The sequence below is a fragment of the Ochotona curzoniae genome, unplaced genomic scaffold, assembly GCF_017591425.1.
Source record: "Ochotona curzoniae isolate NIBS_2020 unplaced genomic scaffold, NIBS_Ocur_1.0 contig_908, whole genome shotgun sequence".
NCBI classification, from domain to species: Eukaryota; Metazoa; Chordata; class Mammalia; order Lagomorpha; family Ochotonidae; genus Ochotona; species Ochotona curzoniae.
The window spans coordinates 22984371-23012085 of record NW_024466607.1 but is presented as its reverse complement, the minus strand read 5'-3'; the positions used below and the strand labels follow the sequence as shown (position 1 = coordinate 23012085).

General features: G+C 40.1%; 1 protein-coding gene across 1 annotated transcript in view; it reads left to right on the top strand.

The window, feature by feature from the left end:
* The window catches only part of FHIT (fragile histidine triad diadenosine triphosphatase), a 1216856-nt gene that overhangs the window by 1035789 nt on the left and 153352 nt on the right, over positions 1–27715 (top strand). Inside the window, exon 7 of the mRNA XM_040994745.1 lies at positions 7883–7951. Within this exon, the coding sequence (XP_040850679.1) occupies positions 7883–7951 (69 nt within the window). The remainder of the gene's footprint in view (positions 1–7882; positions 7952–27715) is intronic.

Sequence of the window (27715 nt, the reverse complement as noted above, 5' to 3'; positions counted from 1 at the left end):
CCTCTGGGTGAGAGACCCATATGGTACTCACTTTTTGTTTTTTCCCCCTTCATTGGCAATCATTGCTTCCTGTGTTTTACAAAGAAAAATGATAACAGTATGTACTTCTCCCCCATGCTCTGTTTGGAGTTTATGAGCAAAGAGGAAGGAGTTTGGTCGACTTTGTATCTGTTCTTTTGTTCTGAATTTCAGTGGAAGAGCTTCTTAACAAAGAAAACAAACAAACAAAAATGCATTTGGATCTTTCCAGTGCCTATCCCTGTATCTCATGCAGTGTATTGCTTGGGACACTGATTAACCGTGCATGCTCCCAGCAGAAAAGATGGAGGAAACTCAGGGGTAAAATCACTGCTCGGACGCTCGCTGGTGTTTGCTCACTTGCCTGGGTTCCTGTTCTGCTGGAGGGAGGCTTTGAAAAAGAGCCTGTTGGCACTCCTTCCTGAGTGCCAAGCCAAAAGGAAAAGACCTATAGGAAGCCTGTCAGAGTTCAGTGACTTTTTGGTATATCAGATTCCATTATCCTGCCTTCATTTGACTTGGAAAGAGCTTAATTTTTAGAAAATCTGAAATTTAAAACTGTCTAGTTGCTAAAAGCTCCTTTGAGCTCTCATTGTGGGTTGGAGCAATGCATCATCAGTGCTGCGGTGCTTACATGATGTACGGCACTTATAGATCACCCGAGCACCATCCTTCGCATGATGTATTATTCCAACTCACCATCGGAGCCCTGCCAGTGATGTACGACTGAAAAACACAATTGTTAAGCCACAAAACTCCCTCGGGTCTCTGCGTAGTCTGGCAGGGAGTTGTGTCTTCAGATTTTGGGGTTTGATTTTTTTTTTTTTTTTGGAAATGGAACTGAATTTTCTTTTTGTTTCTTTTCTTTTTACTTTTTCATTTTTCCCTTTCAGTTCCCAAACTTCAATGGGACAATTTGGGCAGGTTTCCTTTGTTTTGTGAAAGCTAAACTGATAGATTATTTCCCTTTATCTGCAGAAAGAAATCATTGAGAATAGGTGCTGAACTCTCACTGTCTCCCTGCCTTTGGACACGTGACCGTGTGTCGTCACGGGTTCAGCAAAGCTTGCTGCTGAACCTGGCCTACCTCCTTAGAGCATTCTCAGTGTGTCAACTGTATCGTTATAGCTCCTACGTATTGTGCTTATTGCTAGAATGTACAGACTCAGAATATGCCAGTGTTTGCCTAAGCGTCTTGTCTATCTACCCACTTCCTGTCATCTATAGGATAATCTACATATGCTAGGATAAAAGTTTTTGCCCATATGAAGGGTGAGGTGTTTGAGAGGTGTTTGAGAGAATCGCATGCCAGGCTTCTTTTCTAATTTGCCATGATCTTAGATCACACAAGTGAGATGTAGACAAGTCAGTTGGAGGTTCTGGTCTCAGCCCTGTAATTGTTTGCTGAATGTCTTAAAGGGGGCATTTTTTTTCAGTTTTCATTCCTAATGGTTTTCAGACATTTTGCTTATTTTTGATAATAGAGTCTTCTGTTAGAGGTCAGTTTTTTGTGGGGGTGATATCTGGCACAGAAACAGGTAAAGGTCAAGTTGCTCTGGGGATTAAAGTCTTCTGCCTTCCCTTGTGGAGAGGGCCTGGCCCCACTCTGTAGTGGGCACCCCAGGTCTGTCCTGGACATTCATTCTTAGACTTTGTGACTTGTGGTTTGGACACCACTGATAATGCCTCTCTGGGTAGCATGTCTTCTCTTCACAGGAGGAGAAAGGAATGATGTTAATGGTTGAGTGCCTCCCAGGAACAATTTTCAACCAGTGGGGACAAAAGTTAGGGTATAGATACCCCAGTACCCTTACCCCTTAAATGGATTGATTCCAAGGTGAATGCTTAGCTCTGTTTTCTAGGATTCTCAAGCAAGGACATGGTTCTGGTCTCTCAAAGGAATAATTATTTGATAACAATTCTTTATTTTCTGTCTGCTAGAGCCACACTTGGTAATAGATGTGTCCAGGGATCACCTGCCACATAAAATGCTTGTATTTGTACCTTTGATTCAGGGTTTACTTCTAAAGCATCTTAGACTATAAAGAGTATTTATTTCTATCGAGTGTATTTCTCTTCATGAAGAAAAGGGTTTGTTGTTACCGCTTCGTTCTGAGATTTACTGTTGACCTAAATTCTCTCCTGTATGTTTTTCTGTCTCCCAGATTTTCTGTGCTGTGTATAATTTTGCTTTGATAACCAGAACATGTCAGTAATTTTACTGTATAAATACAAGTTGACAAGTCCACACTAAGAGCTTCTGGTCATTATCCAAAGAAAGAACAATAAACGGGAATTGTGTCACTATTCCCTTACCTGAAAAATTTGTAGAATAACATTAGCTTCATAAAAGTCAGTTGTGGAGTTGAGAAAAATAGGCAAGTTACACAACAAACAAACAAAAAGAAACCAGAAAGGCTTTTGTTTTCTGCATCAAAACAAATTGTTGCTCGTTTAGTGTGTGGGTTATGTAGTTAACCTTGAATGCCCAAAATATTTTGCAAAGTTGTAGGGCCATTTTAGTCATACCAGTCTGTGTAAGGGGTCCATTTTCTCTGATTTCTCCAGTAACCAACATTTGTTTTTTTTTTTTTTAAAAAGGAATGTTATGGTACTCTAGGGCATGGAAAGTGGATTATCATTGGGTTTTGGGCTAAGGCTCTTGAACATCTTTTCATGTGCTTATTGTTCATTTGTACATCTTGTTTAAAGAGAGATATGTCTCTTTATACCCTTTGCTCATTTAAGATTTGTATTACTTTGCATTTTAAGTTTTAATTGCTTTTCATGTGCTGTAGACAGAAATTATCACATAAGTACATTGACAAGAATTTTTTTTCCAGCCCATTACATAGCTTTTTATATTTTTGTTTATATTCTTTGAGGCATAATGTTTTGCATTTTTTATGATGTTTATCCTCTTCAATTTTTATTTTAAAGAATATTTTGTTTGCTTGAAAGGTAGAGTGGCAGGGAAAGAAAGTGAGTAAGTCTGTGTGTGTGTGAGAGCGAGAGGTCTTCCATCTGCTGCTGCACATGCCCCCATCCTCCATGGGTGCAGCATACCAGGACTGGATCAGACTGGAGACTAGGATTTCCATGGATTTCCAACCAGGTCTCCTGCCTGCACGCCAAGATCTAAACACTTGGGCCATCATCAACTGCAGTGAGCACATGAGCAGGGGACTGGATCAATAACTAGGATTCAAACCAACCCTTTGACATGGGATGTGATGTCCTGAATGGCAGCTTGTAAAATGTGTCCCCATGTCCACCCCACCATCTTCCACTTGTATCAACTGTTGTGATGACTTTGAGAGAGTCTAGGTAATCAAAGTTATTCTCTAAATTTTAAGGTTAGTTGCTTAGTAAACTATTGATCTACAAAGGTTATTTTTCTTCCAAGGTTCACCATGTCACCTAACATTCCCAGGATAGGAATCAGGACAGGAACATCATGAGAAAGACCTTTACCTTCCTCCTCTGACATTTTCTAGTTGTTCTCTAAAAACCAGACCTGCCTTCTACAGTTTCTCATGGGCTGATGTCGGGGAGGGGAATTAGTCAGCTGGAGGCAAATGATAAAGGTCTCAGTATATTGGTCACATCATGGAATAGTTCTGTAGCTTTCTCTTCTGCGACTTGACCCCATATAACTGGATTGCAGTGTGCTTTAGTTGACAAGGACAGAAGGTATCCATGCTCCGTGAAGTAGCCCCCGTCACTCTTGCAAAAACAAGGGTATCCACATGCAGGAAAGGAGAATCTGGGGCCCTGCTGGCAGTACTTCCTGTTTCTCTTCTTCCTCACCTTCCCTGGTTCTGATACCCATTGTGATATGTTATTGTTTTTAGCAATTCTGGTGAGATACAACTTACATCTAATAAAATTTTCCCTACTAATATGTATAATTCAATATTTTAGTATATTCACAAAGTTGTTTAACAGTTATCACTAAAGAATTCTAAAATATAATCGTTATCCCCAAAGCAAAAGCCTGTGTTTGTTTTTTAAAAAAGGATTTATTTTGTTTTTGTGTGAAAGACAAGAGTTTCACACAGCAAAGGGGAGACAGGGATCTTCCAAGTTCACTGGATTACTCCCAAAATGGCCACAGTGACTAAAGCTGAGCCTGTCCATAGCCTGGAGCCAGGAGCTTAGAGCTTCCTTGGGGTCTCCCGCATGAATGCAGGGGCCCAAGGACCTGGGCCATCCTCTGCTGCCTTTCCAGCCACAAACAAATAGGGAGTCGTATCTCAAGTAGAGTAGCGGGGTCATGAGCTGGTATCCTTATGCCAGTGGTGCAAACAGAGCCCATTCTTGTGCCTATTAACAGCGACTCTTCATACCCCGTACCCCCCAGAAACCCTTATTTCTGCATGAATTTTCCTGGTCTGGACATTTAGTAAATGGAATTGTATAATACTCTCAGTTAGCAGGACTTCACTCCTTGTTCTGACCACATCACAGTCTGATCTTAATAGGCCATGTTGTGTTTATCTTTTCATCCCTGATAATCATTTCAATCGTTTTCACTTTTTAGAGAAGGATGCTGCTGCAAGCCTCTACACATGTTTTTGTGTAGGTCTGTTTTTGGTTCTCTCAACTTTATGCTAGGAACAGAATCCTGGGCCACAGTGTAACTCCATATACAGCGTTTAACATTCCCAGGCTGTCAGTTATATCATCTTACATCCCACCAGCAGTGCATCAGGGTCCCAGTTCCCCACATTCCTCATCACCACTTGGTTGTACCTTAGGGCTATCCTTTGCCTGGTGGGTATGAAGGAGTGCATCATGGGATTTTCTGTACACTTCTGTTGGTCTTCTTTTTCTGTGTGTCTCAGTTTTGTCCCCCCAGCTTGGGTGAAACCAGTTTCAGTTTTTTTATGATGTTTGACACTGTGCATGATACCATCCTTCTTGGAATCATTTCTCTCGTAGGCTGTTGGAATTTTGCCTCTCCTCATGTCCTTAAGTGGACATCTATTTCTCTTCCCAAATTTCAAATGCTGGAGTGTCCCAGTTCTCACCCATTATCTTTGTCTTCCTATATTTTTCTTTAATCAATTCATTTCCCCCGACAATAAATTATGTTTATTCATTTACTAGTTTATTTTCAAGGTTGTCCACTGGAATATAACCTCTCTGGAAACAGAGTGGTTTTTATTAAAATCACTACATCTTTGGTTGTTTGAAGGAATAGCACTAGGCAATATATATTTTTGAATGAAGGAATGTCAATTTTTAAAAAACACACATAAATGTTATGTGACTAAAGAGCTGAGACCCCATACTCAACTGAGTTTCCAGATAATTACTCGTGGCAAGTCTATTTTTTTGTTTTGTTTTGTTCTGGATGGCTTGGATACTTTACTATGCTATGAGCATTGTGGAGTGTTATTTGTGAAGACTATTGTGGTATGGAAAGTATCATGAGACATTTTAAAGTCCTCTTGTAACTCAAGGAGTAGTAAACTGCAATCCCTAGAAGATTTGTGGAATGCTTTATTACATCAGTGATTTATCAGCATTTAGAAAACTAAGGGGTGATCACCATGACTTTATGTGTAATCACCCTGAAGAAATTACGTCATATTATCCCCAGTCTTTGGTAACCATAGCTTTTTTTTTTTTTTCCGGTCTGTCAATGTAGTGGAACATCGCCTTGATGCTGTTCCTCCCTCACAGCGAGGCTTTGAGCTGGCTTTCTCATGATTTTCCTGTTCTCAGAAACCGAGTCTGTTGTCAGGGCTGTGTGATCAGCCTGTCACTTAAGAATTTATGTCAAGATAGCTGGCTGGGTTGAAATCTCCCTGCCCTTCGGAAAAATCACCTTTACAGTGAGCTCTTTACAGTCTTCAGTGTCACAGTAAGTTTGAGTGGTTGCCAACGATCAGGAGTGGCATTTCCAGGCTTCACTGGTAACAGAGCCTGTAGAGATAGCCATCAACTCTAAACCCAGAAAAACAAGGGAAGGAGAGGTGCCAGGGGCCTGGCTGGAACCCCGAGGCTCGCCTAGTGTCAGTTAGCAGCCAGTCACGTGTTAGTAGTAGAGGTTGGAGACCTGGAAGAGCTTCTGGCTCCTGGCTTTGGATAGGCTCAGCTCCAACTGTTGTGGTCACTTGGGGAGTGAACCATCAGATGGAAGAGCTTCCTCTCTGTCCCTCCTCTCTGTATATCCACCTTTCCAAAAAAAAAAAAAAAGATGTAGTAGGTCCAGGGTTTTCATTGTATACTTTTGCTGCAGGATGTTGCAGTGGAAACACTGATTGCTAGAAAGGGTAAACAGATGATGGATTGGTGGTTGGGAAAAGAAAGGAGATGAGAAAAGGGAGGAGGGGGAAAAAAAGACAGTAAGGTTTAGAAGTAAAGATTGGGTAAGGAAGCTTGATTCTGAGGGTGGACTATCTGCTTCTAATATAGTAACTTTCTTGGTGGGCACATTGATTGCAAGTCAACCTGTGCTTGAAATTCAATGGCATTCTCTTAGGGGTGTTGTTCTGTGGCTAGGTTTTGTTTTTCGTACTTTGTTTCAGTTCTCTCCCTGGGCTCTCTTTGTCTTTGGAACTTAAGGATGCATTTGACCCAGTTGCTGAGAGATCCATAACTGACTGCACAATCCGCTGCAATGTGTTCTGGTTCAAGTTTGTTAGCCTTTGGGGTCTATGTGCTTAGGGATCTGAGGCAGAACTCCTCTCTGATTTGTTCCCCTTGGGCTGCCTTGCCCTATGCACCTGTTCTCATAGCATGCTGTTTCTCCCTACCTGGAGAACAAAGCCATGGAGATAACTTCATCTTACATCTTCTGGAGTCCCTTTGGAGCTTTAAGGTCTACCACAGTCAGCAAGAAGGGGTGGCCAGGATGAGGGATGAGGTTTGATTCTTTGGCTGCCTCCCCATGTGTGGGCTTTTTCATTTTCCCATTCTTTATCATGAACATGGAATGCCACATAAGGGCAGAAATAAGGTTTAACTTGAGCTGAGGTGTGATCGAGGCTATTTAGGAAGGAAACTTTCAAGTGGCAGTTTAGCCTTGAAGAATATATTGAATTAGATACGCCGTGAGCCCTGATTCACAATGTCTGCCTAATAACATTACTGTGTGTATTACCTGAATGCTCTGCTTGAGTAGAGAATCAGGCTGTTTCAAAGATGAACTTTACACATTCATGCATGCGCTGATTAAGCATGCAGACACAAGAGCCAGGAGACTTCACTTCCTGTGTAACACACCTGTGGGGTTACAGATCTCTGCGAATATCCATTTCCTTACCTGGTATTAGAGATCATAGTGGAGCCTGCCTCATGAGAGGTTTAGTATTGAATGAATAATCTCAAGCACAGAGATTGGCTTTTCATAAAACCTTAGTAAATGAGAACTTTTAATCTTATAGCACGTGATTGCTATTTATCACTCTGATGCTATAATTCTGCCCCCAGCACTTCTTCCACTCAATCATTCATTGTTTACTCATGCAGTTCTTTGTAAGCCAATTCTTACTTCTTGTCGCTTTCAGAGTTGCAGTGGTCAGCTTTTATGATGCACTGTTATTTCAAAACGGCAGCTAAATACCACCTAGGCTGATAAGTATGAATAATTCCACGGGCTCCCTAAAACACTCTGGCATTCCACTCAGGCGCTCCTGTGTGCCACTTAGTTGTTCTCTCCTGTTTGTGCCTTTTTCTGTCTCAGCAGATTTCATATACAGTTACTAAAGATGAACATCTTCTTCCTCTGAAAAAAACAATCCAACACAAACAAGTGTGGAATAATTGGACTTCATGAAAGCATCACTGTCAAGTCTAAAAATATGTGGGGAGATAATCACGCTGTGTTTTTTCCTGTCTTGTTCATTTTCAGCACGTTCATGTCCACATTCTTCCCAGGAAGGCTGGAGACTTTCGCAGAAATGACAGCATCTATGATGAGGTGAGTCTGCTCTCTCTGATGTTATTGTTTGATCACAGAGCCTGTCACAGGGACTTATTGCTTGATCATAAGGGCTCAATGTTTGATGAAATCAACCAAATCAATCTGGTTTCACCTTGACTATGGTCTTAAATGGATTCCACCCAGCCACCTGGGAAGTTGCCAAGACAAACGGATCGTAATGATTTCTCTTTTTCAATGACACCTAGAGGAAAACAGGTATCCCCATGATTTCTATTTTGACATTTACCAGAACATTGAAGATTTGCATGGAGCTGTGGCCCAGAGTTTCAATAGAACAATCTGTATTGCCAATGGAAATCAAGCCACTTGACTATAAATCTTTCACCCAAATGCTACCATTAAGCTTACACTTTGAAACTTAACTTGTCTTTCCAAATAGAATGTATTTAAAGTGGGTTGTTGAATTATTATTACTGGTTTGAATGATGTGAGTCTAACCCTTTATCATAAACAGTTTAGCAGTTTATAGTTTACTGGTTGGCAGTTCACTCTTCAAAGATAGCTGTATCCATAGATGATTTTGGTTGACCTACTCATTCAGGTCGAGGTAAGTAAGAATTTTTGCTGTGTTATGTTACAGCTGGTAAAATGTCATTTGTGCCCTGGAATACCTGGTTGAGAAGGATCATAAGGCTACTTTTGGGTGTATTATTAAATCAAACTTCATTTCTTTAATCTGGGTTGTTTATGATATGGCTTACCAAGTAAACCCATATGATTACTTTTTCCTGGTTTTTAGGAGTAAAATTCTATGCATTTCTTATGGATTTATAGGGTTTCTTTGCAATATCTGGTCATTAGCACAAGAGATTATATACAAAGTTATTTTTCTGAGACTCTCTGAATCATTTGAGGTGACTGGTTGTTGTGCCTAAGAATATTGTATTCTAAGGATATTCCTTACTCTCTTGTGGTTCCTGTGTTTTCCAAGACTTTTAGTGGACCTGGGTAGGATGTGAAAATGGTCGCATCAGTGGTAGCTAAGAGCAATAACGAAAGATCTCAGTGGGAAGCTTTTCCCCTAGATTCTGGTCCAATAGATTTCAGAGACACAAAGCAATTAGTCATTATTTAAGTACGATAAAACACTCAGCAGAGTGTGGTGCATGGCTGATGTATGCAAAGTGGTTTTCTTCCAGATTTGGGCTTTATAAAACTGTATTTTACAGTTACATAATGTGAACTCATTGAATGTAGACTGCAGTGTGGGCTTGGTAAAGGCTTAATCCACGTTGAAAGAACATCAGAATTATAGAGTAATCATAAAGAGATGCATTAAAAAAATACAAGTACTGATCTTATTAACATAAACTAAGGTTAATAAAATGTTGCCAAGTACAGGCTATTTTAATGAATAAATTAGCACATGATTCATTTACAAATGAATGCTGCTAAAGTGATATGAATTGTGCTTGGAAACCTTGTTTTCTTAGCTGAATAGTCACCGTGAAACCCTGTTTATGTTCCAAATGTGCTTGTGACAGAAGTTATGTGCATATGTGGCTGCCTAGTTCACAACACTCTGGTTGCTATGTGGTCTTTCTTTCCGTTCTTGCTCTTCTCCATTTGAGTATAGACTGGGAAGGCATCTTTAATCTCAAGGGTGAGGAAACCTGTATGCCTACTCTGCATCCATTCATAGGAGAATCTCAGAAAAGCACTCACCACAAGAGTTCCTCCCAACTCCCCGCCGCCCCATCAACAAGTAGGTCCATATCTCATAGAGATAATATACACTTAAAGTGATTGTGCAAAAAAGACATTAAAGATATTGAGCTCTGGAGACAAGCAGAGGTAGTTAATATCTCAGTGCTGCTTGCCTGATATCTGTGTGACATTGGTTGTCACTTAACCTCTATATTTTAATTCCTTTATCTTAAAAATGAAGATAATAGAACATGATAACCATAAGATTACCATGTGTATCACATGGCATGCTATAACTGAAAAGCTTATTTCCAAGAGTTTGGTATGTCCCCAGCCTTTATCTATTCTTACTATGATAGTTTTTATTTTGCTTAAAAAAAAAACAGTAATCCAAGTATCCAAGTGTCCAGTTTCTAAGTTTCCTTGTCTCTTTAGCACCTCATTTTCAACCAAATTTTTGTTTGTATAAATGTGTTTCTATAGTTTGAGTTCATAGTAAGATCATGTATGTAAAAAGGTCTGGGAAGCATTGTACAAGCATTATTGATACAGACATAATGTACATTAGGCCAAGTGATTTTAATTGGAAATGATCAAGTGATGATGGAATAGTATTGTTTATATACTGATGAGAATGGTCACTCTGGATTATGCACAACATCCAACAGATGACCTTGGAGTGTGGAGGGTAGGAATTGGGACAACATGCGACTATGCTTCTTATGAGGTCATTCTATTCCTGCTGTGGTAGACAGACAGAATAATTTCTACAGAAGCCCTAGTATATTAACCAGTTAGTAACACTGTATTCTTTAAAAATCCTATTTTAGCTGAGATGGTAACAAACTGCCACAGGGTGACAGAAAGATTTATGGAATGGCAGGTTCTAGAAGGGAAGATTTTGAAGAGTAGTTGTTTATGGAGATGTTTTGTCTAGGGAAGAGACAACCTACAACAGGAAGGGTAATGACAGCCAGTTGCTAAATAGCTGAAGGACTAACAGAGGGAAAAAGTATTGAATATGTTGAGTGTTGCCTCAGAGATTAAATCTGGGAACCTTGGGCTGCAAGGAGGCAGGTAACAGCTCTACCCATCAGATGTTTGGCAAGAACTCATCAACATTTAGAATGGCTTTCCAGAACTGAACTTCCTATGCCCTGACCCTCCAGCTGTGCAGGGTAGATGGTTTTTATTCATTTGGAGGATGTCTGTCTTTGGTCATTTTGTGGAACACAGGCTTTTGTGATTGCTGTGTTTGAAGAACTGGCCCCTTTGATCATGAACTCCATTTTGAGGTTGTATAAGTCCCTTAATGGAGCCATTTCATTGTTAGTCTTAGAATCTTTGGGTTATTACCTAATAAATTATTCTTTTCTGTTTTGTTCATGCTAATATTAAGCATTGCTTCTTTCTTGTTTTTTATTGCTCTTTATTAGGCCCCACTTTATTGATTTTTCTCATTCCAACCAACTTCCTGGTTTTTCTGCAGCTCAGTGTTGCATATTGATGGTTCATGGCCCTTGCATGCCTCATATGTTTTATTCTTACCTGCAAAGCAATTTTTAACAATATGCTTTGTTTTTCCTGCAAAGTGTTTTTTTTAAGTGAACCTAAATGCTGCTAAGCATGTCAACCCATTCTCCATTACTAGAGCTCCAATGTCTGCCTCTTAAAGTAGGCTTGTTTTACTCCTTATATCTGAGTTTATGAACTCTGCGTATTTCAAGGGCTGCTCCTTTCCTTTCTGCTGTTCAAATGTTACTGCTCCCCAGGATCCTCTGTCTGGTTCACCATCAATTCCATTTACCTATAGCATCTGCTCTAACTCCCTGCTTGTTCATTTCCACTTCTATAGGCCTGGGAAAGAGATATATATTTTACTTTCATTGGAAAGGTAGATTTACAGAGAGGAGGAAAGATAGAAAAATCTTTCATCACTGGTTCACTGCACAGAGGGCCACAATGGCCCAAGCTAAGCCAGTACAAAACCAGGAACCCGGAGTCTCTTACTCTCACAAATAGATGCAGGGTGCCTTTAGGTCATCCTCTTCTGCTTTCCCAGGCCACAAGCAGGGAGCTGGATGGGAAGTGGAGCAGTGGGAACATGAACCAGCAGCCATGTGGGAGCCTAGCACTTGTAGGGGGAGGATTAGAAAATTGAGCCATTGAGCAAGTCATGGGTAAGTTCTCTGACTTGAGTGATGAGTCCTGTCTACTTCCTACCTTGCCAGTTCTTGCGAGTCTATTTCATCTTGCTGCTTGCTTTCATCAAATATGACATTCTGGACCCGTTATGATAGCCTCATGGCTAAATCCTCACCTTCCATACACCAGGGACCCATATGGATGCTGGTTCATGTCCCAGCTGCTCTACTTCCCATCCAGCTCCTTTCCTGTGGTCTGGGAAATCAGTAGAGGATAGCCCAAAGCCTTGGGACCCTGTACTATTTGGGTTACCAAGAAGAAACTCCTAGCTCCTTGCTGCAGGTTAGCTCAGTTTGAGACATAGTGACCACTTGGGGAGTGAACTAGTGGATGAAAGATCTTTTTCTTTGTCTCTCCTTCTTTATGTAAATCTCCCTTTCCATGAAATATTAGTCTTTTTTTTAAAATGTCATCCTTATGCATACTCAGAACCTTGGAATGTATCATTCTCATTGACTGTAATTTCCATTGTCATGTCCTCTCTTGCATGTGATACCTTGTCTTCATCCAAAACAGAGCTCCAAGTCATCTCTCCAAAGAATCTTTGTCACTGTTACTCTTCATCATCTAAAACAGCCTGTCCTCCATCCCCTCTACTATAACTGTGTAATGTTCCCATGTCTTCCCAACCCTCACTACACTTAAAATGACTCACAAGTTATTATCAATGCCTACATCTGCATTTTACAGTATACAACTTTCAGAGTAGGAATGTAATCTGGTGGGGAGTTAGTTTCTAATGAATGCTTGTTAGATAAGTCAATAAATTAAAGGAAAGGAGTTGACCTGGAAGATCTTGAGATTCTCTGTCAGTATAAATGTAGTTTAGAAAGAGAGTACATTGTCCTATCCAGAACGGAAATTCAATTAGTCATAATTAAATTGAGTTGTGGCATGATAGCAAATTCATAAACAGAAACTTTTGATCAAAATTCTCTATGAAATCATACTCACCAGAATGACTTGGAGAAGCAATTTAAAACCTTGTTTGTAAAACTAGCTCAGTAGACTCATGTCAGAGTTGTTCACTGGCTTGTCCTTCCTTAAATATGGATTACCAAATGCAGATGGAAGAATGGCTAAGACAGGATTGAGAGCTACTCTTAATTTCATCCTGACCTTGTCAGCCTCTCAGAGTTTATCTTCACCTGTTCTTCCTCAGGTTTCGTGACTGTATTGGTCTGCATATTTTTTTTTTCTCACTGGTTTGTCTTTCCTGCTTCTGAGGGTTTAATCACACCTTTCTTTTAAAATTCAGCTTGAATTCTGCCCTTTCTAAAGGAAAATCACTACTAATCTCTACTAAAACACATACATTATGGTTCCAGATTCAAGCCTTATATTTATTTGAGGATCCCAAGCCCTTTCTGTGTGTTAAATTTTCATTCTTTGTGTGATGTCTTCTCTGAATTTCACTTCCCCTCTATTTTCTTGACAAGTGGATCAATTATGATCATGATACAAATGAGTCCTTGCATAAAAGGACATATATAGCTAATATGGAAAATGGAAATACTTGTTGCCTAATGTCAAAGTACATCATCTCATTAGCTCACTAAGACTTACTCTCTCTGTATCCCAAAAAAGCAACTCTCATAACTGTATTAGACAATTCATCAAATGTTTGCAAGTGACATTGAATGGTTGTGATTGTGCACTGTGTATAAAACCCATTACTGATGAAGGAAGTGACTATTATCAAAGCAAATGGGAATAGCAATCAGCAATTGGACAAATTCAACCATGAATTTCAAAGACAGCGCAACTGTGAGTTCAACCATGTCATGGGAAACAATTGCTTGGCTTAACACAATGCATGAACAAAATCAATTTGCTAAAATGCAGGTCATTTGGCCCTGAGGGCTGGAGAGTACCATTATGTTGCTGATGATATTTATGATTGAACTTGGATCTCTTTCACACACCATTTGACAATGGTCTCAAAGTCCAGGGCTCCCTAGTTGAGTCACCAAAAAGGAAGGAATGTTCCAGTGAGACAGTTAATTAGCTTTCTTCCCCCTCTGGGTTCAGTGATGTCTCCCTACTGAGTAGTAGGCTTCTGAACGAGAAATTTGATATGAGAATGTTGGCAATTCCTATTTAGAATAAAATTACAACTTCATGGATTTTTGTAACTCCTTGGGACTTTTAGCTCAGGGAATCTAGATGTGATATCTCCAGTAAATAAACATACGATAATGCCAATTTGGTGATATATGACTTCAAATGATTCTTGTCTATATATTCTTAGGCTACCTACTTTAATTGTAAGCCAGTATCTCATGTGGTCACTAGGTTGGTGTTTCTGCTGCTCCACTCCTGATCTGGCTCTGCTCTAATGAACCTATTTTGTAATTTAATTTTCCTTGAACATCTTAAAGTATTCTCAATTATGTTCTTTAAAAAGAAAACATAGGTATTAAAGGAACACAGGAAATGGGTATTCAGAGAATGACATATTTGATACTAAGTATGGAAAGTTGAGAAGCATGAGGGCTGTGGTGGTGGCAATGCTGAGTTAGGGACCTCTGGGGGAAAAAAAATGAAATCATTGAATATGGAAGAGAAAACTGTGAGAGGGGGAAATTAGTGAGAGACGAGGGGAGGTCAGGTAGGTGTAAGACACGGCCCATGGCAAAGGAAGCCACCTCGATGGTTTGCTTTGAGAACTGCTTTAAAAGAATTACTTTACTGTGACATTTGATTTTGCTTGATTGAATTTTAGCACAAAATAAGCACATAGAAGTCAATCACATGGCTACTGTGTCCATACTAACTCTGGTAATAACCATTTACCAAACCATGTCATTGCATGTGCTCCTGTTCATTGCATGTGCACCTCCCTCATTATTTTCTGACTAAAGCCTTGTCTTGAAGAATCCTGTCTTCTTTCCACTGCCTATCTACTCTAAAGAAGTGTCTTCCGCCACAGAGTGGTGATTTGCTTGCTAGTTAATACAGACAGTACCTTCTGCAAGATTCCTTGTTTCAGATGTTCACACCTTTCCTCCTGCTCCTTCAAGTTCTCCTCCTTGGAATAAGGGGCTGCTGTGCATGCTGGAAAATGGAAGTAGATGAGTGTTCTGTAATGATCTTGGATAGGTTTATATGCATGAATGTTGAGATAACGTCGTGTGTAGGTAAAGAGAGCAGCTCTGGATCCAAACTGCTTGATATTTAGTCACCTGCCTGCACCCTTGGACATACTGCTGCTGTTTTCCAAATCAGACTATTGTGCTACCTAAATGAGGAATTATGTAAAAACCCCTGAAGCCATGCCTGGACCACAGTTAAAGCTCAGTAAGTGTTAGCTACTATTATGATTTGTAGAATTATGATTATTATTGCCAGTAATGTGTGGGCATATTGAGAAGACTCATAAGATTTGTTAGATGAGGGGAAAGAAATTTGGAGTATGGGTTTGAATAGCAGTCACCTTCTCCACAGTCTGCAAGTTTTCTGACTACAAGGAATCCATCAATTCATTCAGGTTCAATGCCATTAGCTATGATGACCATTCCCCATGTCTATGGCAGGGAACCTTCAAAGACACAGAAGCCAAAGAGTGTGTGAGTATATTAAACTTGTAAGCTCTCCAAATATTCAGCCCATATTATCATGAAATTTAGACACAATGCAGATATCTTCTCCAGAAAGAAGAAATTCCAATTTACAGTTTATTCCAAGATCAATTTGTATCTGTTTACTGGCAAGCAGCTTTTTCTGAAATTGGCTAGGATTACCTGCCAGATTTACTCTCGGGTGCTATACTTTCTTTCTAATGAAGAAGTCAAGCAAAGGGATCTACATAGGTCTAAATTGTCCATATTGGATCAATATTGTGATAGATTTAAGTTTCTTTATCTGTTTTTAATTTGCTTATTTTTCTGTTTGAAAAGCAGGAAGAGAGAAAGGATAACATCTTCCAGTCACTGATTCATTTCCTAAATACCCATAACAATCAGTGCAGGGTCAGACCACAGCCAGGATGTCAGAATGCCCTCTGGGTCCTCGTAAGAGGTAGACAGTCAGCTTGCACATTGGCAAGAAGCTAGACTGGAACCAGAGTGGCCAAGACTTGAACCAGGCACTCCAATAGCAGATGCAGCATTCCAAGAGGCAACTTAAGCCAGACAACTGCCCCTTAAATGTTGAGTATTTATTTTAATCCTATTTTCTCTCATCTGTCCTATATTTGGAATGAGGACGAAATGAATCCAATAGAATTTGGTTTCTATAGTTAGACTAACATTTGTAACAGCTTTATTTTGTGGTGGTTGTTTCTTAGAGCAAAAGATAATTAAAAAAACAGTAGTAGAATAAAATAATTGTTCTCATTCATTTAGAGTCTACAATGGGCTGGACTCCACTTTGATATGCTTAAAACCGGCAGGATAAATATCATTAACACCACTCAGTTGAAGTTAAATTCCTCAGAGGACTCAGTGTCTCAAGACATTCATAGCACAGCTTATTTGTGCTGAAGTCTGACTCCAATGTTACTTTTTTTCAGTTACTATTTGTTTCTGAGGAGAATATGATTTTTTTTTAATTTGGGGAAACCCAAAGACAGTGATCTAAGTGATTTTTTTCAACAGTAATATCCAGTTCTAAATCTCCATTTCAAGATCCCTGTTCAAATTTCCACCAATAAACCTCTGTTTCTAGATCCCTGTTCAAACTCAAAAGTTTGAGCACATAAACGCACAACCCATGTCCCACATCCTGGAGTTCCTCTAAACCCAATACTTCGGTACACATCAGTGCTAATTAGACGTACATGAAAGTAAATAGCATTTTCTGGAGTTAGACATTTCATTTTCTTGACTTACAGAATATGATCCAGTAGTTTCCAGCTAGGGGCTTTTTGTTTAACTCTTTATATATGTTTCTTAAGCATAAGGATGACATCTACACACTCCAGTTATATTCCACAATTTCCCTGAATCATCTGGTCTGTAGTGATTTTACACATTGAGCCACTAAATATGTTTGTATGTTTTATACTGTGTTCATGTCATGATAGCACACTAAAAATTTAGAAGAAAATTGCTGCTTTTTTCTCATAAAGATGCAGTCCTTGATTACAACTCTTCCTAGACTATACATATTTGCTAGGCCAGCTATACCATACCTGTTGAAAATCCTTTTTATGCTAGTGGTAAGTGAAGAACTAATAGAATATTGCCCTTGCACTGAAATACATCTTGTACCAGTGCATTTGTTTTCCTTAGAATAATTTTGTTTCTTAGAAAACCTTTAAAAATCATTTAAAGAATATCGTACAGTTGGATCAACTTCATGTTGGAAGAATCAGCTGGCTTCCTTGATCATAATGGCCTTGTTGTTTAGTGTGAATACTGAGACTGAGTTTACTTTTTAAGATTTTTATTTGCTCTGTATTTACTTGAAATGCAGAGACAGAGGAAAGGAGGGGAGGGGATGAGGGGAAGAGAGACAGAGACCAAGAGAGAGGTCTTGCATTCATGGCCTTACTCCTCCATGTCCACAACAGCCAGCGCTGAGCTGAGCTACAGCCAGAAACTGAAGACAAAAATGAGTGGGATACATCCCTTAGATTCCCACTCATGGTTTCAGTCTACAGAGTCCAGTTCTTCAGAGTGCTATCCTCTCAACGATGACATTGTCTTAATGCTGCCATCTCTGTCAACTCCTGCAGATAGCCCAGTGTCCTTTGCCCTCCCCAGCTCCTAACAATCACAAAATGCTATTATTCAGTGGGACAATTTTTTCAAAAAATAATTCTTGGGGCAAATATGTGCCCTATTAGTCTAGATGCCAACATCTTGTATCAAGTTCCATGGTTTGTCATTGGTTCCCAAGTCTAACTTTCCACAAACCCTCTTTGACAGCAGTGATGACTGACATGTTGGATTGTTTTGATCCATGTGTGAGGCCTGGCTGTTGGACATCCAGGGAATATACCTGTGAATCAGTCGCTCTCCCTTCCACCACTTGTACCTCCTACTTTTTCATTATTGAACAAAAATAAAATTATAAAATAAATTTTGAATGAACTTGTTTCACTTCCCTAACTCTGTGAATTCAGATTTGAATTTTCCTCAGCTCAATTTCATTTATCAGCTGCAAATCCCTCTGGTTTTTTGGATACTGCCTTTCTTCCTGGTAGGATTACTCTCGAGGAATATTTATGTTTCTGTTGCAAGAATAGAAGTTCACATTGTTATCCTCCTTGAGATGACAAAGTATTTTTAAAACTCACCACAGCCTATTGGAAAAGAATGATATTTTAAAGCTGAGATATTAGTCTCTGGTAGAAATATGCAGTGGGACTTCACTGGTAACTTGTTCTATACACTATACCTGGAGTTTCTGAAGCCTAGCTGAAAATCATTCCAACAGAAATGTTTAGGCATTCCTTAGAGAGAGTGCAGGAGGAAAAAGGAGGAGGAAAAAGGGAGAGATGGGTGAAAAGAAGCATAGTCCTACCCAACACTCCCGGCCTCAACTGCTGGTTAACTACACAAATATACACACTAGCCCAGGAAATGCCAAGGCTGGGGATTAAGTGTAGGTCTAGATATGGGTGGCAGAGACCCAGTGCCTCCCAGGGTACACAGTGGCAGGAAGCTAGAGTCAGAAGTAGAGCCAGGTACCTCATTCACCCACGCCAGTATGCAATGTGAGTGTCTTAACCATTAGGTGAAATGTCAGACCCTAAATTTGATAAATGATTTCCCTAACATGCTTATTAGCTCTCTCCAAAATAGACTCATCCATAAAGACCATTATATTTTCAATCTGTCAACACCTCACAAGAGAACAATAAACATTTCTGTGTTATTCCTGTCAGTCTTAACATACCTTAGACTGTATTCTAATTTTTATGCTTCCTCCAAGTATGTGTAAGTGTTTGTCAACTTATCTATACATTTGATTTGAATTTTAAAAATAACAGGAGATTTAAATGGCAAATAATAAAATTATTCATTTTAATGGTTATATACTCATATGTAGCCATTAAAATATAATATTTTAATGATGTAGAATATTGATAGGTCGTACTGAAATAAACAGGCAAGATACATTCCTTGAATAGATTGAAACATATGTACCTTGAAACATATTACCTATTGTAATTAAAAGAGATTGCAGCTGAGGACAAAATGATAGATCATTCCTCCCTCCAGGTTTTTTTTTGTACTCTTTGTCATTTTCCAAACTTTATGTAATATAATGAGGGCATAGTAATTTTGTAATTTAAAGCACCGTAGGAGGTCACTTTTTTGAAAGCAGACATCATACGTTCTTTTTTGCTCATTGGTACGGACCGATGTTTATTGGCAGTTGTTTGATGAATACAGTGTAAGAAATTTACCTTAGCTTTGATAAAGTCCTCTTGGGAGATACTTGTGTGTGATCTATCACTTAAACTGCCCGAAGAAATGGGCTTTGGGGGATTTCTACTCTCTGACTTGTTAAGGAAAAAATATTCTGTAAGATAAAAATTCCCTTCCCTTCTTGCCTTGAGAAGCAAAGGAAAACAATCCATCATAAGGGCTGCTCAACCCGAGGGGATGCTTTGGTCACAGTGTCCTATGGTCCATCTTTTCTCAGGCTTCCCATGAATAACCAAGTCACCTGTTACTGTGTGGGAGCTCATATGAATAGTCTGTCTATGTTACTGATTTCATGGTCACCAACTTGAATATACAAAAATGAAATATTTGTGGCTGCTAAGGTGTCAGTATCTTGGGCAGTGGTAGCAGACTGTTTTGTTGGCCAAAGGCCAGCTCATGCCATGCTGTCTCAAGTTAGGGCTTTTAATTTCGCCCTTTCCTTGGAGCATTGTGTCACTGAGGCCATGCAGGATGTATGCTGTTCACTGCAGTTTCTTTGGCACGTGCTGCTCAAGTAGTTTGAGTTACCAGCTCCTTGTGTGTATCCTTGGTGCTCCCACTACTAGGGAAGGTGAACATACCATGGAGACTGGTGGCCTTGAGTTCCCCGTATTCCGGGAGGTGTCCATGGTTTGGAAATGGCCTCTGGTAAAAGCGCATGAGGTGGGGAATCCTCTGTTAGCTTTTCCTACCTCCTATTGTTCTCACAGACTCAGGAATATATCTCTTTTCCTCCCTTATTCTTCCTTTTCTTGAGAGAGTTTATGCTTTGCTGAAGAGGAAACTCCCATCCAAAATGATGGCAGTAGCCAGGAACTGCTGCCCAGATGGGCTGCTGGTGCTGTGGGTAGCCGCTTTACCCACAGAGCCCCAGTGCCAGCCCTGCTCTGGCACTTTGCTAAGGCCTCAGCTGTTATTAGATCTTTCAGCAGCTACTCACGTCATTGTTTGGTCCCACGTCACTCTCTTTGGAAGGTTGTGTCCTGTCAGAATTGTAGGAAAAAAATTGGACTACAAATTCCTTTTCTTAAATTCCAAAGTTCCGAGGGAAGGTTTACAGCAAATCACTTGGAGAAGACCACCTATGGCTTCCCAAAGGTATCCATGTACTGATCTCCCAGATCTATAAATATGTTCCTGGCAAAGAAATAGAGTAGCAAATAGGATGAAAGCTGCTAACCAGCTGACAGTAAGATAGGGGGATTATCCTGGATTATCCTTGTGGACCCAGTATAATTATAAGAATATTTAGCCATGGCGTGAAGAGGCAGACTGTTTAGTGTTCCGGCGAAATCATGTGTTTAAGATACAACTTGTCTTGGAGTGGAAGTGAGCTTTGAATCAAGGACTACAGGCCCTCTACGCACTGTAGAAGGACCCCCTAAATCAGATTTCCACCTACAGTCCGCCCACAGGGAGCAAAAAGCTGCAGGCATTTTAGTTTTAGCCTTTTGATATACTTTCAGAGTTCTGAACCTTGAAACTATGTATGTATTTGTGATTTGTTTTTCATGATATGATTCCTTAGGCTCAGGGATTTCCCCTGCCTCTCACTCTTGCCCCCACCCCATATTATTACAATAGTATGGTCCTTCAGCCACAGTCACAAGTCCATCAGCGCCAGATAGAATATTGCTTTATCACTACCATATCTTGGCATTTGACCTGAGGTTCAAGATAATGGCAGTATGTAGTAGGTTCCTTACAAGTTCGTGTCCATGCACATACCCTCACTGTGTCTCTCTTGAATTCTTTTCAAGTCTTTTAAGACCACTGTGCTAAACCGTTCTGCCTCCTCATCTCTTCTTGAATGATTTTTCCTCCTGCCAGGGTGGTGCCATCAGCACTTGAGAAGCTAGGCTAGGGAGTCAGGAGACGACATCAGATCCTTAGTGCGAGTGAGTCAGGAACAAAGTAGCATATGTATGATCACTTTGGAATATTAGCCTGTCTCACCTAGGGAAGTGAGTGACAGCTACTGTATTAAAAAAATAGAAACCATGAGGTAGCACAGGCTGGTGTCCCCCAGGAAGTGTCAGGGAAGGAAGTGACCACCTGTGATGGAAGCATCAGCGAGGGTGCCCATAGAGACTCGATGTCTTGTTCTATGGCTAAGGACACTGTGGGCATTTACTCCTTTCTGGGGCCCATTTTCCCTCTCTTCAAAATGAACAGTGTTCCTGTCAGTCCCCCACCCCCTGAAGTCTGCGTACAGCTCACATACTTTGCGAAGCCCTGACCCTAAGGAGTTCAATGGACCAAGAACCTCTTGCTCTGAGGACTCCTTCCCTTTCATTTCCACATGGAGGCCCCATGAACATTAGCAGAAAGGATCACTGACACGGCAGCTGACTTTTAAAATTCACTGGGGGTGGAAGAGAAAATGAAAACACAGCAGATGGGATGTGAGCTCCCAACTATTTCAAAACTTAGACATTTCCACTGAATGTTGGCATAAACTTGAAATTAAACACCATCTTGAATGCTATTTACAGTTTTCAAAGTGACAACAATAGAATCTTTCTGAAGGAGATGAGACGGTGATGAGAGTAATCTTAATGTCTTGGGAATTTTGTTTTATATATGAAACTATTAAGAGAATATTTAGTTGGACATGAAGCTAGCAGTCTGGGGAAATCAAGCAGGTCATTGAAACACAGCTTTAACTTCGCCACCAAGTGACTGACTTCCAAGAACGCACTCCCTGGAAGCTAGGCAGATTTGGTGCATTTCATGTGCAGCCCCTGAAGTATAGAGAGAGGTCTCAACTTACTGTGGTTCCTCATCCATGGTAGGTTATAAATCCCTTTGAAAACTCTCCTAACACTTGGGAATTTCCTACCAGGGAAAATATCAATAAGTACCTTAAAAATTTGGATTGACTTTTGAGATGTTTAAAGTCTCAAGTTAAGAAGCCCCAGCATGGTAGAGAGAAGTCCTTGATGTCCACCAAAAAATGATTTTGTGAAACATTTTATATACTCACATCCATACCTAATCAGGGCATTTTATTCATGATCTCAGGGCTCAGTGCATTGGCCCAGCTATGGCTCTCTGCAACAGACAGCGTCGTGCTGTCCCGTTTTTCTCATACATCAGGAGTCAGCGATAGGCCAAATAAGAATACTGTAGAAAGACAGCAATTTTAAAAATGGAACGTAGCAGGGTTGGTGTGGTGGCACAGTGGCTTGAGCTGCAGTCTGTGTGGCCAACTTGCCAGTTGTGCTAAAGTAGAGACCAGTTCGGGTCTCTACTGTTCTACTTTTTTCTTTTCTTCTTTTTAAATATTTATTTTTATTGGAAAGTCAGATATACAGAGAGGAGGAAAGACAGAGAGGAAGATCTTCCATCCACTGATTCACTCCCCACAGGTGGCCTCAACCGCCAGAAGGGCTGCTGGGATGAGAATCAGTGTCCATATGGGATCCCAGCGTGTGCGACAAGGACTTGAGCCATTAGGCTATTGCGCTGGGCCTGCTGCTCTACTACTACTGCTTCTGGGAAGGCAGCAGATAAATGGTTTCTTGGTTTGTGCTGCTGTCACTGATGGAACACAGGGCTCCTGACTTTCACCTGGTCCAGCGCTGGTCATGGCAGCCATTTGGGGAGTGATTCAGATGATGGAAGATTTATTTTCCTGTCTCTGTCATTCTGCCATTCAGAGAAGTAAATCTTTTAAACAAGGAAATACCCAGTACACTTGATTGCTGTGGTGAGTCAGCCAGTGATGAAACGTTTGATGTATTTATCTCTCACCTTTTAAATTAGCTGTCCACTCCCAGGGTGACACAGTAAAACTTGCCATGAAGCTTTACAAACCCTTACTGTTTTTAGGTTTATTTATTTATTTTTTTTGTATGTGTGAATTATCTCGATTCCTAACGTTTGATCATTGTATAATGCCATTAAAGTACACAAAGCAATTATCTTGAAACTTAGCTGTTTTATTTCCTTTTGAGATGCTAAATGGTCTTGAAGAACATTGCAAGTGTTGACACATTCTGTCCTATTAGTCTGGAGGATGTTACATAGTCAACTTTTCTATTCTCCACTATGCTTTTATGTATATTTATATATACTATATGTTTATATTTATATTTTACCTCTTCCATCCTGCACATATGTGTAATATGTGAATGACCCTGGATTGACCCACACATCCAAATTTGCTAATATTGTGTGTGCTTAATAATGAAATTTGTCTCCTTTCCCATAAGTTGTCTCTTCTCCCATTTCTCATCCTTAATAATGGCCTCTGAATCATCTCAATCTACTTCCCTCATGATTTTAAGTTACTTTAGAGAGAAATGCTGTAATTTTGTAACTCAGCTGCTTCCCCCAGTCGGCTTCTGGAGGAATGGGAGATGTTGTGTATCTCTTAATTGTATAAACCATCTTCTGTTTGTTTTTGTTTTCTATCTTCCCTACCTTCCTCTTTTTTTTTTTTACTAGTTGCTTCTTGTAGCCCTTGACCCTATGTACCCTAAGCAACTAAGTAAGATTATTAAAAAAAAAAAACTAAAGATAATATATATGTATATTATATCATGCGCTAGTCCATGGTTCCCTACTTGGAACATACTGATAAATATTACATTATTCTTGCCAATACTTTGATTGTTAATTTTGTTGCTATTGAAGAAGAATGGAATAAGAATACTCCCTTTTCTGTTTTCCCTTTTTGGATAAAGAAGTAACCACAGTTTAGTATGTTTAAGTTTCTACTTTATTATCTTTCTTCAACCTTTATCAATTCTTATTTGATAAGTTCTGATTGCAGCCATTTCCATTTACACCACATAAACTAATAGATTAATTTTTCTTAAATATAAAATTCAACATTCCAAAGCTGGGTCAAGTCTCATTGTGTTTGCCTGTATTTCCCAGATCTTTTGTAATGTTTTGTTTTTCCTTTCTGTTGTACTTAGCAGCTTCATTCATGAACCATTTGCTTAATTATATGGCTCTCTCTGTGGGTTCCTCTGGGAATCAGTTCATCCTTGCTCTCAGCATTAAGGCTGCTGCCTTTGGTAATTCTGAAAGCCTTGCCTCTTTCTTCTGTGTAAATTCCTCTCTTTCTCTCTCTTTCTCTCTCTCTCTCTCTCTCTCTCTCTCTCAATATTCATTTATTGGGAAGGTAGAATGATAAAGAGAGAGAGCTTCCATCTGTTGGTTTATTCGCCAAATGTCTGCTCCAGCCTGACCATTGCCGGGTTGATTCCGGGTGCCAAGAACTTTTCCATGGATATATCAGGGATGCAAGTGCTTGCGCCATTTTCTGCTGCCTCCCGGGCTATGCATTGGCAGAAAGCTGAATCAGAAGTGCTGGGCCTTCAGATAGGGGATATGAAAACCCCAGTTAGTGGCTAACTGTGTCACAGAGCCTACCCCACATCGTCCAGACTTCCAGTGGGCATTCCTGACTATCCCAGGCCACAGTATTAAACCTTTTCTTGAACTTACCATACATATGTTTGAGTATTCGAGTTCTCAGAATGAAAAAGCTGAAAGGTTCCAGAATAAATACTATATTAATAAACTAAGGACTTGGTTTTATATGACTTTAAATGGCTAAAATACCGAACAATTTATAATTTATGGCTTTAAATGACTAAAATATCAAACAATTTACCTATTTAAAATCTTTAACTTGGTGATTCCAGATCTATTCAGTTTTGTAGCCATCAGCACTATTTTATTTCAAAACATTTTCATCACTCCCTAAAGAAACTCTATAGCCAATGTGTAAATGGAATCACACATTTTGTACCCTTTCATGACTGAATTTTTTTTTTTTTTGCTTATTTAGTTAAGTTAAAGATTTATTTGTTTTTCTTGGAACGGTAGATTTATAGAAAGAAGGAAAGACAGAGAGATCTTCTGTCTTTTGATCCAAAGCCAGGAGCCAGAAGTTCTGAGTCTCCCATATGAGTGCAGCGTCCCAAGGCTTTGGGCAGTCCTGGACTGCTTTCTCAGGTCACAAGCAGGGAGCTGGATGAGAAGTGGAGCAGCCGGGACATGAACCGATGCCCATATGGGATGTCGGTGCATGCAAGGCGAGGACTTTAGCCACTAGGCCATTGTGCTGAGCCCCATGACTGTCTTCTTTAACGTAACATGTGCAACATGTGGCTGAGGGATCCTGTAAGCCTCACCTGCCCTGCTTTCAGGCCTCATTCCTGCTCGGGAGAAGTGGCTCCCAGAAATGGCAGTGACATCCTTTCCTGGAGCCTTGTGTGTCTAATTTGGAGCTGATGACATCCCAGATTTTTGAGATTTTCTTGCTTTCCAAACTTCTACCTTAGAGGTCTGTGGCTACCAAAATGGGTGAATCTGACAGGCAATATTTGGTGATGGTCCTGTGTGACTATGTAGTCACTCTGATGACACCTGTAATAGGGTTGGCAAACTCCACCTGTGGGCCAGTCTTGGTTTTGTTAATACAATTTTACTAGAACACATCCATTTATTTACATATGCCTTGCACAACATACTTACTATGTGGACATTTTGGAAAATGTTTTCCAATGCCTGGCTCAATGGATTATTATTATTTGTCTTTATTTTCTATGATGCTTACGCAGTTGATCAGGGTGGGAAGGATCGGGGGTCAGGGAAAGGTGGGTGTGATCATTGTTTCCAAGTTTGCTTTTTTCCTGTATCTGAAAGGAGACAAGGGAAGAAGCCACACCCAGCTTCCCAACCACCCCAGTACCCGGGATATGACATGGCCACCGAATATTGACCCAGGGTCCTGACGTGCATACACTCTTGAATTCTGCTCAGGTGGCTTCAATAGTTCTGAAATGTTGTCAGTATTGCTGATCCAAGGATGAGGGAACACATTCGATGTCCTTCACACAACAGCCGATTCTTAAAACAGGACAATTGACTTGCTTCTTTTGATGCCACCTGACTGACATAAAGCAGCAGGAAGCTTCAGGAAGTTCCACAGACACATTTTCCCCCCTAGTTGGGTATACCTGATGCTCAAGACTGATTGACAGTGCTATTGTTTTCTTGAAATTGTAAGGTCCTTTCCCTGACTCGCTCTGTGCCAGTATGTCAGCCTTCCCCAGTGGTGCTCTGCCTATCCAGATGATGAGTCATTTTGAACACCTGCATCATCTCATCTACCCTCATATGCCTCTGAAAGTAACGCCAGCTCTGAAGTCTAATCTTCATTGTCAATAGAAAAGCAAAATGCAGGGAGTTTGTACTACATACCCAAGGCCCTGCTTTTGAATCACGTGGATACCTGAATTCAGGGCAGGAGGAACATGGGGGAGCATCATTTGGTAGTGAAAAGATGGAAACAAGGGTTCTGGTAACAGAGCAGACCTGGGGCCAGAACTTTCTGCTGATTTTGGTGTCACCCCTCAAAGCCCTGACAGCCTAACTGATAACAGTAGGTTCAGAATATTTTCCAGCTCGTGGAGGTGTCTATCTCTCCACCTGACCATGTATATCACTTGCTTTCTTGATGGCCTGGCATGTGATATTCATGAAACATTAGCAGCCATTATAATTGTTGTTTTTGCCATTGCCATTTCATTATTGTTCATGAAAGACTTGTGACTGAACTTAAACTTTGTGACTCTTCATTTAGGGCTTGGGGATTGTAAGGTTGAACGGCACTAAGGAAGTTAAAGTTCACAATTAATGACTGTGGAATGAATAAGAATAAAAGAAAGTTTTGCTGAATGCATTTATTATCTGAAAGATACAGCTTCAAATAGCATTCTGGTTCATTCTGGTTGTCAAGCCTGAACATGAGATAAAAATTGCCAGAAATGTTCTACATCTTTTTTTCACATTGCAAAATAATTTCCATTCAAAAAATATGTGACAAATACTACCAAATCTGAAGTATATGTCTGGTTTGAAATTTCTTTATAAAGGCTGTTAACACTGTCCCTGGGGCAGAACTTTCTTGGGAAGATGTGCTTATGTTTGCTCACCTCTAAAGATGGTTTCACTATTTCCAACAAATATTTGCTAAACAAGTCTCATGTGCCAAGCACTGAACAAAGATTTTAGAAATGAACTCAGTGGATTCTCTGCACTGGAGATACTACTGGGGAGAATGAAGATGTTATCATGTAGTTATTATGACAGATGAATGACATTAAAGCATATACAAGTTACCACAGTTAGTAGGGGTTTCCAGAGGTGGGAGTGTTGGATTGGACTTCCAAGGATGAATAGGAGTCGGCTGGATCATTAAGTTCAAGAATGAAGAAAGGCTTATTGAACTGTGTTGTGACATAGGGGAACTCAACTTGCCATCTGTGACTATTTAAATCTAATTTGGTTTAAATTAAAGCAAAGGAAACATTCTGTTCACTATTGTGGAAGCAATAGCTGGTAGAGAAATAAACCACTTCCATCACTTGAAAAGTTCCTGTTGCACTTTGCTCCTCTTTAGCGTGAAAAATGTCCTAGATCCCTGAAGCCTGTGGAAAGGGCAGAGTACTCCAAGTTTGGAGGGTGTTGCTGGAACGAC